At 50.8% G+C, this 12,274-nt stretch overlaps 1 protein-coding gene across 3 annotated transcripts in view; it reads right to left on the bottom strand.

Annotated features, from left to right (window-relative positions):
- Positions 1-6,648, bottom strand: part of LOC144770818 (uncharacterized) — a 220,203-nt gene extending 213,555 nt beyond the window's left edge. For 2 of the 3 annotated variants that reach the window (XM_078655586.1, XM_078655587.1), the window contains exon 1: positions 6,334-6,648. In XM_078655586.1, coding sequence (XP_078511712.1) covers positions 6,334-6,400 — 67 coding nt within the window. In that variant the 5' untranslated portion in view covers positions 6,401-6,648. The remainder of the gene's footprint in view (positions 1-6,333) is intronic. The other variant, XM_078655588.1, reaches the window with a different exon arrangement.
- Between the last annotated feature and the right edge of the window lie 5,626 nt (positions 6,649-12,274).

Below are 12,274 nucleotides of genomic sequence, written 5' to 3'. Positions count from 1 at the left end.
GAGGCATTAGAGTGCAGAGATCTATTTGAGTCCCTAGAAAGAGATCTATCTCTCCTAACTCCAAGGTTAGGCCTACTTAGGGTCAGTACTGGGGGTCCCCCAGATCCTAGCCCAAGCAAGTCTATGTTGGCCCTAGTTAGCCTTCTGACTACATCAAGACCTCTGTCTACCTCATCCCCAGAGAGTTCCTCAGGCTCCTCCTCCTCAACTGCATTTACAGTGTTGTGGAGGTCTGGATCACCAAGGTGCCCCTCTAAGGCTGGCATATTCCCCTCTCCCTGAGATGCTTTACTAGCATCATAGGTCTCTAAGAGATCCAACAGGAAGGGAGTGGTGGGGTTAGCCCCCTGTTTCAATTTCCTGGAGGTACACAAGTGTCTCAACTCCTGGAAATTGAGAGCTGCATATCTTGAGCTGACCTGTGGAGGGTCAATCACCACAAGAGGGGTCCCTGAGGACTCTCCCTGGGTAGACATGCTTTTCTAGTGAGGTGTAAGTGGTGCACTTACCTACACTATATGTTTGCCTACTGATCCCTTGCTAGAGTTGTAGTTTAGGGTGTGCTAGGCCCTAGGAGCTACAACAGCTGGTTCAGTAGAACTCAGAGTATTCTAAGCTAAGTTATATGTACCTTTAGTACTTATATGATCTTTCACAAGATATTCTTAGGATATGTGTGGTAAAACAAACAGCAAGCTCAAATCCCAACCGCTGCTCACCAATGTGAGAAGTTGGCCTGATATGCAGTGCTCACTATTCTAGTGATCACTATGTATCAGTCCAAACAACCCTTATTGATGATTGGTTGTAAGTCAACCTTATAGACCAGCTATCCTAGTAGCATGGATACGAGCAGTCTAAGGCTAAGACTCTCGAGGGCGTGTTAAGCCAGCTGTTTTACCATCACATTACCCCTTGAACACCAAGTGAAAGGACACCACACAAGTTGTTATGAAAATAAACGTATATTTATTTATAACAAGTCTACCCTGAACTCTTTATGAGTCAGGGAGCTAAGCACACAACAAAACTCTTACGAAAATACTTTAAGTCGCACAATTTACACAAATGCCCTAGGGGCACGAAAAACCATATACACAGTAAGTGGAATGCGAACTTGCTAGCAGGTAAGTAATACTTTTCTAGACTCAGGAATCGCTAGGCCTACAATTCTAAACACTGGGATTAGATGCAGGAGGCCTGTGGACGTCGTGTGCAGAGTGGGAACTCTCACGCGTAAGGCGGGAAAAAGTCTATGGAGGCTAGCAGTTGCAAAGTTACTGTTCTCGGGCGAACCCGACTAGTTGGGACGAAAACGGGAGTGGATCCGAACACTTGGAGTGTTGGACTATGCTGGGGCACCGGAGTGCTGGATTTACCTAGCCCAGGGGCTGCGGCTGCATAGGGTTCAAGTTGCGTCGGAAACCCACGTTGACGGACCAGGAGCCTGAAGAAGAAGTTGCTGGCAGGCGGCCAGTGAAGAAAAGTTTGAAGAGATCCAAGCCTGGATCAGGGAAGAAGAAGACCTGAAAGCAGAGGGGACCAAGTTCTGAATCACTAGCCAGTGATTAAGTGGGCACCAGGATGGCACCGGGCGAAGTCACCGCAGTCAGGTGAGTGGGCGCTGCTGGGCTCTGCAGTCTCTCGGACCAGGAGGCGTTGTCGGCGACCAGGATGGAGGTGCGAGCTGTCCCACGAAGGTTCTTGCTGTCGACGTCGCTGGACCCAGGATTGGGGCAACAAGTCTTGGCAAATGCAAGGCCCACGCGGTGGACCTAAAATGGCGTCTTGAGTGGACCAGGAGGGTCCAGGGTGCTCCTCTGATGGAGGGAAGCAAGGGCCAGTCTGGAGCAACCAGACCAGCAGTGTTTGTCGTCGTGGAGCGTCGTGAAGGGGCCACTAGCCAACGGGCAAGCGACCTGGACAACGCGGTGAGCAGCAAAGAGCAGAAGGGCCCCACGCAGATCTCGTGGATGCAGGGGGGCTGAACTTCGGTGCTGGAGCTGCTCAGGGTCGGGGCTTCTCTTACCCCAAGGCACTCAGTCGAGGGTCACTCAGGCGTCGTGCTGGACAAGCGTCGTGCAGTTCTGAAGATGGCCGGTCCCTCGAGGTCTCGTCACACCCACGGATCACAGCTGGGCTGATAATGTAGGTTGAGGTCAGAGGTGCCAGGGAAGCCGGTTCTCGTCGTGCTGGAGCAGTCTTGATCCGAAGGAGAGACTGGCAACAAACCGCGATGCTTGGTTGGTGCCTGCTGCTGCAGGGTGACTACTCCTTAGTCACAAGGGAGAAATCTTAGGAAGAGTCTTGAGTTCCTTCTTGAAGAAAGTAGTTTCAGGATTCAAAGATGATCTGATTTGGAAGGGGGCCAGTTCCTACCTTTATCCTGAAAAAAGGGGCTGGCACGCGACTAAGTCCCGCCCTATGGGTGGGACTAGGAGGGGGGTGGTTACACCCCTCTCCTTTGGCGGGCTTTCCCCAGGCCAGGGGCTGGAGTGCCCCTGGAACTGGTTTCAGCCGGCCTATGCACAGTGAGCACCGGGGTGCCACTTGCAGTCACCTTCCTCTAAAGCCCTGCCTACCTAGAATACACAAAACCCTGTCTGGGACGGTGCTGGCACCGCCCCTGGCAGGAAACCCTTTGTCCTTGCCTCCTGCTCTGGGAGGACTCCCAGCAGCAGGAGGGCAGACTTGTGTCTTGGTGGCAGCATCCATTTTGTGGAGCTGAGGCTATGTCTGACTTTAACCGGGGTTACAGGTTACATACATGTCGTGTCCCTCTAGAAGGGTGGAATGCTAACCCCGTTGCCAGAATTGGCGAGGGGTTAGTATTCCAATTCGTATGACACCTTACTCGACATGTTTTGATAAAGCGATACCAGAGTTGGCATATAACCGCGAGGATTATAATGCACGTAAGAGTATATGGTATGCGATATCATGGAAACGGCTAAGGGATGGATCCCGAAAGCCGCAGACAGGCTCAGCTCATGCCAGAGCACCATCTCACACGATTCCAAGCACTCTGCCTTCAGGATTGTTAAGGCCTGCCATAGGAGTGACTGATAGGAGATCTGTGTGTCCATTTAGGTTTAGATATAGGAATACTATATCTACAACAGAGGGTGTGTACACCACTCTGCCCCGGCTGTCAAGCAGCCAGTTGTGTCTGATTTAGTTAGTCAGCCCAGGGGTGGCATAATACATGCTGCGGCCCCTGGGAGACTCCTGGGTGCACCTCAGCCCTGGGTACAGGGACTTGAGAGGGCCCAGTGCCAATTCAGTACCTGGGTACAATTTGGATTAGAGAGAACAGCTAGGCTGTGGGTCTGATTAGCAGGCCCACAGCCAGGGAAAGTCGTAAACCAGTGAAGCAAAAAGCAAAAATCTGGGTGATCATAGGATTGCAGACCCTACTCTCCTACAACGCCTTTCTAGGGAATGATGAGAATGGGCTAGAGGTAAGAGAACAATGAAGTTTATGTAGCCAAGATTCAAAATTCTCTTGAATTAGTACAATTGACTGGGAGAAGGTTGACAAAGAGACCAAGATATTGAAGATTGATGAGGGAAAGGTATTGTTCAAGGCTGGGAAGGCCAGAGCATCCAGAAAAAAAAGAGAGAGAAATTGCTCAGAGGGATATGTTGGCGAGATCTCCAAGAAAAACATTTTTAGGATGTTATTTTGGTGCTCTTACTCGATGACATTGTCTGCAGGTGGGTTCAACAGTGCTCAGCCTGTTCTAGTCATCACAGCCTAAAGACTAAAACCGCCCACTCACTCCTGTAAGGTCGTACATGGCAGAAGGTAACAACTGAGATTTCGAGGCGCTTTAGTAGCTTACCGTGAGATGCTACATGTGCATTGATCTAGAAAGATGCGACTCGAAGAGGCCAGACGTTTGTGAGGTGGGCATCTACAAATGCTGGTTTGGACTTTTACAAAGAAACATTTGCAAGGGAAGGACATTTGGAGACATTGGTTACTAGTAATGGGGTTCAGTTAACCTATGTGGCAACTAGAAGTTTGTAAAAGCATGTGGTAGAACTTAAATAAAGAGAATGTTGTAGAATCCACAAATCCAGGCAGCTGGAGTGGTTCAGTAGAGTTCATAAAAAGAATGCTTCCTGACAAGACGCGAACCGGTCTCCATGGTTAAAACAAAGACCAGAGTGAGGAGTGAAGAGCGAGTCTTCTCCAAACAAGCCTTGGCACAATATGTGGTCATAGAGCAAGGAAGGTCCAAGAAGAGATATGACTGCAGGAATGTCTTTATTCATTTTTTTTGTTGAGGTGGGGTGGGGGGGGGGGGATCTATAAACATGCAGACCAGGGTTATTCTAGGTTTAAGGGACTATTAAGATTGTGAAGGGGAACGCCCATCGTGATGTCACTCCGGGTGGGCGTGTATGGAACACGAGGCGGTGGTAAATATAAGGACAGACGTTGATGTGGGTGACTTTAAAGATCCAGCTGTGGTGGCAACAAGTGTTAGCATGGTCAAGGGGTCCCCCAAATGATGCAGGTAGAGCCTAGTCAGAGTCATACCTGTTTCCCTGTCACAAGGCATCACTCTAGACTCGAATCTAAACATGCAAGCTCACATACGAGCCTCAACCAGAAGCGTCAAATCTACATTTTCACCTTCTAAGAAAGCTAAAACCCTTCAATACTGCTAGGAGACATTAAAAACAGCTGTGAAATCTCTAGTGCTCTCTATGGGAGCACCACGCGCATCGGTATTCCTAAAGCCAGCCTAGTCCCAATAAAAGGGACGATAAATGCAGCAGAAAAGCTCTGAAGAAGCGCACAGCATTATGATCCCATTTCCTCATCAGTCCCAGCCCTCATTGGCTCCCAGTTGAAGCTGGGATCCTACAGGTGGTGGCATGCCCGACACAAAGCTCTACACAATGCTGGTCCTAAATACATGGCGAATAGGACCAAACTATCAGGAGGCGGAATGGAGTCTAGAAGTGATAAATCCCTCTTTCTAGAACCAGCCTGATTCCAAGAAGGAAAAGTCACTGTCGCACTTTCGCCGGATCTGCCCTAAAAAATTGGAACTCCCTACCACCCTCAAAGAGAGCAATTACCTCCCTCAGGCATTATAAGAAGGAAGTAAAAGTCATACTTCTAGGAAAAACTGGGGCTGTATCATACATACGGTTTATTTTCCTTGAAGGCACCGGGCGCACGTTTCAAAAGTGCTGGCACAATCAAGGGAATTGCACCATATTAGGGTGAATGCGCTTCCCCAGGGCAGCCGTGCACTTATGCGTGAAAAGCTCTGGAGCCGCTCTTGTTTTCACAGTGCAGGCGGCAACCCACCTGCACTTTGCTGCAGGGGGAATAGAGATCCCCGTGCAGGTGGGTGCAGCGAGTGACTGGCACAAGTTCAAGAGGGTACGTCTCTAGCGTGAAGTAAACCGGAGGAGGGGACATGCCGCCTTCAGAGGGGCTCAGAGAGCTCATGGAAACTTCCGTCTTTTCAAGCCTGTGGAGCGAAGTGACTGTGTTTTTTCTTTAGAAGGAAGAGAAGCACTGTCGTGTTTAGCATCCTCCTCCACCTGTCCGCCATGTTCCCTCCCCCTCGTCTTCCCCTTTGCTTGGGTGTACTCTTCTAGAAGGTTGTGACGTCACGGCGCACTTTGCATGCAGTTTGGGGTGTTTTTCCTCGGGGTCTGCCCGGTTGGGCCGTTGCTGCGCTTTGCCTGCAGGACTCAGAATAAACCAGCCCCCTCCTCCATCCCGCGCAGTCTTTAATCACTACAGGCACCGACGTCAGGGATGGAAAGTGTGAGACCAGACCCCGGCCTGGAAGTGAACCTCGGGCTTCAGGTGAGACTCACGCACCTGAGGCAGTGGAAACCACCCTTAAAGGGCACCGCAGGAGGGCTCGGGCACTGGAAACAAGAGCCCCTCGGCTCCCACACCGGCGCAGGTGCATCCCTGCTAGCCCCAGCTCCTGTACAGCGCACCGAGGCAGGTGAAGGAGACCCCCTGCCCTCCTCCCCGGGGCCCCCAGCACTCCTCCCCGGCCCCCCCCCCCTGCTGTCCTCCCGGGGACCCATCGGTGCCCCTCTGGTCAGAGTGAATCAGTAACGACGGAGACGCGCCTCACCTGCCCAAGCGTGGCGCAGGCATAGCGCCTGAATGAGGCACAGCGCTCCGAAGACCCGCAGGGCCATGGCTCCTGCGTAGGTGACGGGCCGGGCCCCATGCCCTCCTCCCCGGGGCCCCTCTCCCCTGGGAGGCCCTGCCCTCCTCCCCGGGGCCCATCAGGGCCCCTCTGGTCAGAGTGGATCAGAAACGACGGAGAAGAGTCTCACCTGCCCAAGTGTGGCGCAGGCATAGCGCCTGGATGAGGCACAGCGCTCCGAAGACCCGCAGGGCCATGGCTCCGGGCTGGTGGGCGCTAGATCCGGGGGCGCTCGCTCGCTTCACCTGCCGGACGCTCCTTGGATATTTCTTCGGTGCTTCCTGCTGACTCTGGGGCCAAGGCTGATCGGAACCAGGAAGCCCAGAGGGGTGAGTGGGAGGCACCGAGGAAGGGGAGGGCCGGGGAGGGGCCGAGGGAGGACCGCCTGCCCCAACCAGTGCCTTGTTGTCGGTAGAGACGGCGGGGGAATGTGGAAGCCGAGCCCCGCTGTGACGTCACAGTACTAAGCAGACAGGCTCATCACAGCAGTGAGCAGACACTCTCCTTGTGCCTTGAGTGACGTCACAGCAGTGAGCAGACACGCTCCGTGTGCATTGAGTGACGTCACAGCAGTGAGCAGACAGGCTCCTCACAGCAGTGAGCAGACACGCTCCTTGTGCATTGAGGGACGTCACAGCAGTGAGCAGACACGCTCCTTGTGCATTGAGTGACGTCACAGCAGCGAGCAGACACGCTCCTTGTGCCTTGAGTGACTTCACAGCAGTGAGCAGACACGCTCCTTGTGCATTGAGTGACGTCACAGCAGTGAGCAGACACGCTCCCTGTGCCTTGAGTGACGTCAGAGCAGTGAGCAGACACGCTCTCTGTGCCTTGAGTGACGTCACAGCAGTGAGCAGACACAGTGGCGTAACGAAACTTGAGGGGGCCCCCCTGCAAAGCACATGGAGGGGGCCCCCCGGTGTCCCAGCCCACCACCTATCACTTTGCCCTACCATAGGTCAAAATTCAGGACAGGAGGTCAAAATTCAGGAACGTAACTTTGGGACAAAAGGCACGTTTTACAGACACATCAGAGGAGGTCGTGCAATAGTATATAAGTAAGCACATCCATATCCAAACATATTCAACCATTTGCAAACCTGTCCATCATGTATCCTTCCATCTATCATTTCACTCATCCATCCCTCCATCAACCCTTTCACTCATCCATTCATTATCCATCCATCCACCCTTTCACCCTATCCATCTTTACACTCATCCATCTACTCTTCCACCCATCCATCCATCCACTCATCTATCCAGCCATTTACCTTTTCACCCATCCAGCCATCCCTTTCACTTACTCATATATCCTCCCAGTCCCTCATCCTTCCACCAATTCACCCCTTCAGTCATCCATCCATCCTCCCTTTCTCTCTCCATCGACCCTTTCACTTAGCCATCCTTCCTTCCACCCATCCACCCACCCATCCATCTACTCATCCACTCATGAATCTATCCATTGACCCTATCACTCATCCATCCTTTCGCTCAGCCATCTATCCTTTCACTCTTTCACTCATCTATCTATCCTTTTGTCCATCTACCCTCCCTTTCAATCACTCATCCATCTTTACATCCACCCTTTCACTCATCCATCCATTCATTCACCCTTTCACATATCAATTCATCAATCCATCATTTCACTCATCCATCCACCCACTCGCTCATCATCCACCCTTTCACTCATCCATCCTTTCACTCATCCATCCACCCTTTTACCCATCCATCTACCCTTCCACCCATACATTCATCTATATACCTTTTCTCTCATCCATCCTTCCACTCACTCATCCATCCATCCATCATCCTCTCTCATTATCCATCTATTCAACCTTTCATTCAACCATTCACCTTTTCACGAATCCATCCAGCCACCCACCCATCCCTCCACCTAATCACTTGCCCACCTTTTCATATTAATTATGAGCTAAGCCTTTGTTTGCAGAGTTGCAAACAGAAGAGGCCCATCAAGGACTTCGCCATAGTTTCTGGATGCAGGGGGCGCCACGAAATTCGTTGTATTAATTAAATTGTTTACTTACCTCCAATTATCCATATTCCGGTTTTTAGCACCCCCTACCCTGCCCCTCCCCCGCCCCGCCACTGCCACCAAAGGGTACACACTGCCATCATATGAACGGTGTAGCAGAGGCACTGCCATCATATGAAGGGTACACACTGCCATCATATGAAGGTTACAGCAGAGGTATTGCCATCATATGAAGGGTACACACTGCCATCATATGAAGGTTACAGCAGAGGTATTGCCATCATATGAAGGGTACACACTGCCATCATATGAAGGGTACGTACACACTGCCATCATATGAAGGGTACACACTGCCATTATATGAAGGGTACAGCAGAGGCACTGCCATCATATGAAGGGTACACACTGCCACCAAAGGGTACACACTGCCATCATATGAAAGGTGTAGTAGAGGCACTGCCATCATATGAAGGGTACACACTGCCATCATATGAAGGTTACAGCAGAGGTATTGCCATCATATGAAGGGTACACACTGCCATCATATGAAGGGTACACACTGCCAACATATGAAGGGTACAGCAGAGGCACTGCCATCATATGAAGGGTACACACTGACACCAAAGGGTACACACTGCCATCATATGAACGGTGTTGCAGAGGCACTGCCATCATATGAAGGGTACACACTGCCATCACATGAAGGGTACACACTGCCAACATATGAAGGGTACAGCAGAGGCACTGCCATCATATGAAGTGTACACACTGCCACCAAAGGGTACACACTGCCATCATATGAACGGTGTTGCAGAGGCACTGCCATCATATGAAGGGTACACACTGCCATCACATGAAGGGTACACACTGCCATCATATGAAGGTTACAGCAGAGGTATTGCCATCATATGAAGGGTACACACTGCCATTATATGAAGGGTACAGCAGAGGCACTGCCATCATATGAAGGGTACACACTGCCTCCAAAGGGTACACACTGCCATCATATGAAAGGTGTAGTAGAGGCACTGCCATCATATGAAGGGTACACACTGCCATCATAGGAAGGTTACAGCAGAGGTATTGCCATCATATGAAGGGTACACACTGCCATCATATGAAGGATACACACTGCCACCAAAGGGTACACACTGCCATCATATGAACGGTGTTGCAGAGGCACTGCCATCATATGAAGGGTACACACTGCCATCACATGAAGGGTACACACTGCCAACATATGAAGGGTACAGCAGAGGCACTGCCATCATATGAAGGGTACACACTGCCACCAAAGGGTACACACTGCCATCATATGAACGGTGTTGCAGAGGCACTGCCATCATATGAAGGGTACACACTGCCATCACATGAAGGGTACACACTGCCATCATATGAAGGGTACACACTGCCATCATATGAAGGTTACAGCAGAGGTATTGCCATCATATGAAGGGTACACACTGCCATCATATGAAGGTACACACTGCCATCATATGAAGGGTACAGCAGAGGCACTGCCATCATATGAAGGGTACACACTGCCACCAAAGGGTACACACTGCCATCACATGAGGGTACAGCAGAGACATTGTCATACACTGCCATCATATGAAGGGTACAGCAGACACCGTCAACACTGTTATCATATGTAGGGTACAGCAGCACACATTGCCCTCACATCACAGGTGGGCACCTAAACACTAACCAGAACAAGTGCAATATAAATGCAGTTACAATACAATTCAATAATGGGGCAGCAGCGCACACTAACATCACACCGAGGGAAGTCAGCCATCCCAAGAAGGGTGCCACGGTTGCAGCACACACTGCTATAACACACTGAGGATTTAGCAGCAATACCGTGCTTTTTTTTGCAAGCATGCTGGTGCAGAGGTGCACTTTATCACGAGAAGGGTTTTCACTTGTAGAGGGACACTGATGGGGCACTCGTAAGAGGTGTGTCCTCATACAAACGGCGAACCATATTTAGCACAAGGAGAGCAGAGGAGTTTGCACGTACACTAGAATGGAGGAAGTGCTGTATGACAAGCGTACATGTGCCCGGTGAACACAAGATAGGTACAACACTTTACAACAATTTATGAACACGTGCCCGCACCGCACCATTTCAAAAGTCGCAGGGGCCCCCTGCCGGCCCGGGTCCGCGCTGCGCAACATTTTAGTCAGAGGCACAGAAGTGTATTGTATGATTGATGACGTAACGCAGGGGGCCCGGCGGGCCCCCCAGGAGCGCGGGGCCCCCCGCACCGCGTGGGTTGCGGGGGCCTGTGTTACGCCCCTGCCGCCCACGCTCAGGACTCGAGTGTGTGTGACTGTGACTAGACTGTCCACTCCGAGCGAACTTCGAAGTAAGTCCGTCCCCGGCGGGGCTGCTGCTGCCTCCAGGGGGTCCAACTTTGCCATCAATTACAATTGCAGTTGCACCACTGTACAAGAAAATGATTCATACGTCTTTGTCAGTTATGATGAGGCAATATAATTAAAATTAGACGTTCACGTTGTACTTCTGTTGACTGCTGGAAATGTTTTAGCCAAATGTATTCTAGGGAGCCGTTTTCCCCGAGGCTCCGGAAAGGGTGTATGGGTCCATAGGAAACCCCAGGCAATCCCGTGGTGGTGTTTACTGAATGTTGTTTAGGTTGGGACGGTGATCGCAATACCATGAGCTGGAATGCGTACTAACTCCAAGGAGATGAGGCGCCGAGGCCAACAATACGGGCACTTTTAAACGGATGCTACGCCTGTTGCACGCACGCTATTATGTTAAAAAATACTACAGACTGAAACCGTGGCCGCCCCTAAGGTTTTAATGCAACCCAGGCAACCCTGCGCCACCATCGCTGCAGCAGCGCGTGCCATACCCCCTGAGCTAACCTCACTGCCTCAGCTTGACTAGAATTCATTGTGGAAAATATATTCCTGCGATTTCTAGGGGGAAATTTCACACTTTCCTGTTCTAAAATGTTGGCATTCATGAAAAGTCCAAAACACCAAGCAATGGTCTTTAGGAAGTGAAGTCTCCCTCAGTGTGCCACGCATGGCATTAGACTGCACATCACCCTTTCCTCCCAATCTGAAACATCGCCCTTCCCCGTTTACACACACCCCTGCCGCCCTGAGAATTAAACACTGTCCTTGCCCTGTGTCACATGCTAACACCTCCGCCCCCACCATTAACACCGCTCTTCTTAAACCTTACCTCCCCCGTGTGAAAACACTACACCACACAACCCTTCCCATGGACCTCTGTGCTACACAGAACGTGTTCATAAATTGTTGTAAAGTGTTGTACCTATCTTGTGTTCACCGGGCACATGTACGCTTGTCATACAGCACTTCCTCCATTCTAGTGTACGTGCAAACTCCTCTGCTCTCCTTGTGCTAAATATGGTTCGCCGTTTGTATGAGGACACACCTCTTACGAGTGCCCCATCAGTGTCCCTCTACAAGTGAAAACCCTTCTCGTGATAAAGTGCACCTCTGCACCAGCATGCTTGCAAAAAAAAGCACGGTATTGCTGCTAAATCCTCAGTGTGTTATAGCAGTGTGTGCTGCAACCGTGGCACCCTTCTTGGGATGGCTGACTTCCCTCGGTGTGATGTTAGTGTGCGCTGCTGCCCCATTATTGAATTGTATTGTAACTGCATTTATATTGCACTTGTTCTGGTTAGTGTTTAGGTGCCCACCTGTGATGTGAGGGCAATGTGTGCTGCTGTACCCTACATATGATAACAGTGTTGACGGTGTCTGCTGTACCCTTCATATGATGGCAGTGTATGACAATGTCTCTGCTGTACCCTCATGTGATAGGAGTGTGTACCCTTTGGTGGCAGTGTGTACCCTTCATATGATGGCAGTGCCTCTGCTGTACCCTTCATATGATGGCAGTGTGTACCTTCATATGATGGCAGTGTGTACCCTTCATATGATGGCAATACCTCTGCTGTAACCTTCATATGATGGCAGTGTGTACCCTTCATGTGATGGCAGTGTGTACCCTTCATATGATGGCAGTGCCTCTGCAACACCGTTCATATGATGGCAGTGTGTACCC

Source organism: Lissotriton helveticus, chromosome 7 (assembly GCF_964261635.1).
Source record: "Lissotriton helveticus chromosome 7, aLisHel1.1, whole genome shotgun sequence".
NCBI classification, from domain to species: domain Eukaryota; kingdom Metazoa; phylum Chordata; class Amphibia; order Caudata; family Salamandridae; genus Lissotriton; species Lissotriton helveticus.
This window is presented reverse-complemented; position numbering and strand designations above follow the sequence as displayed.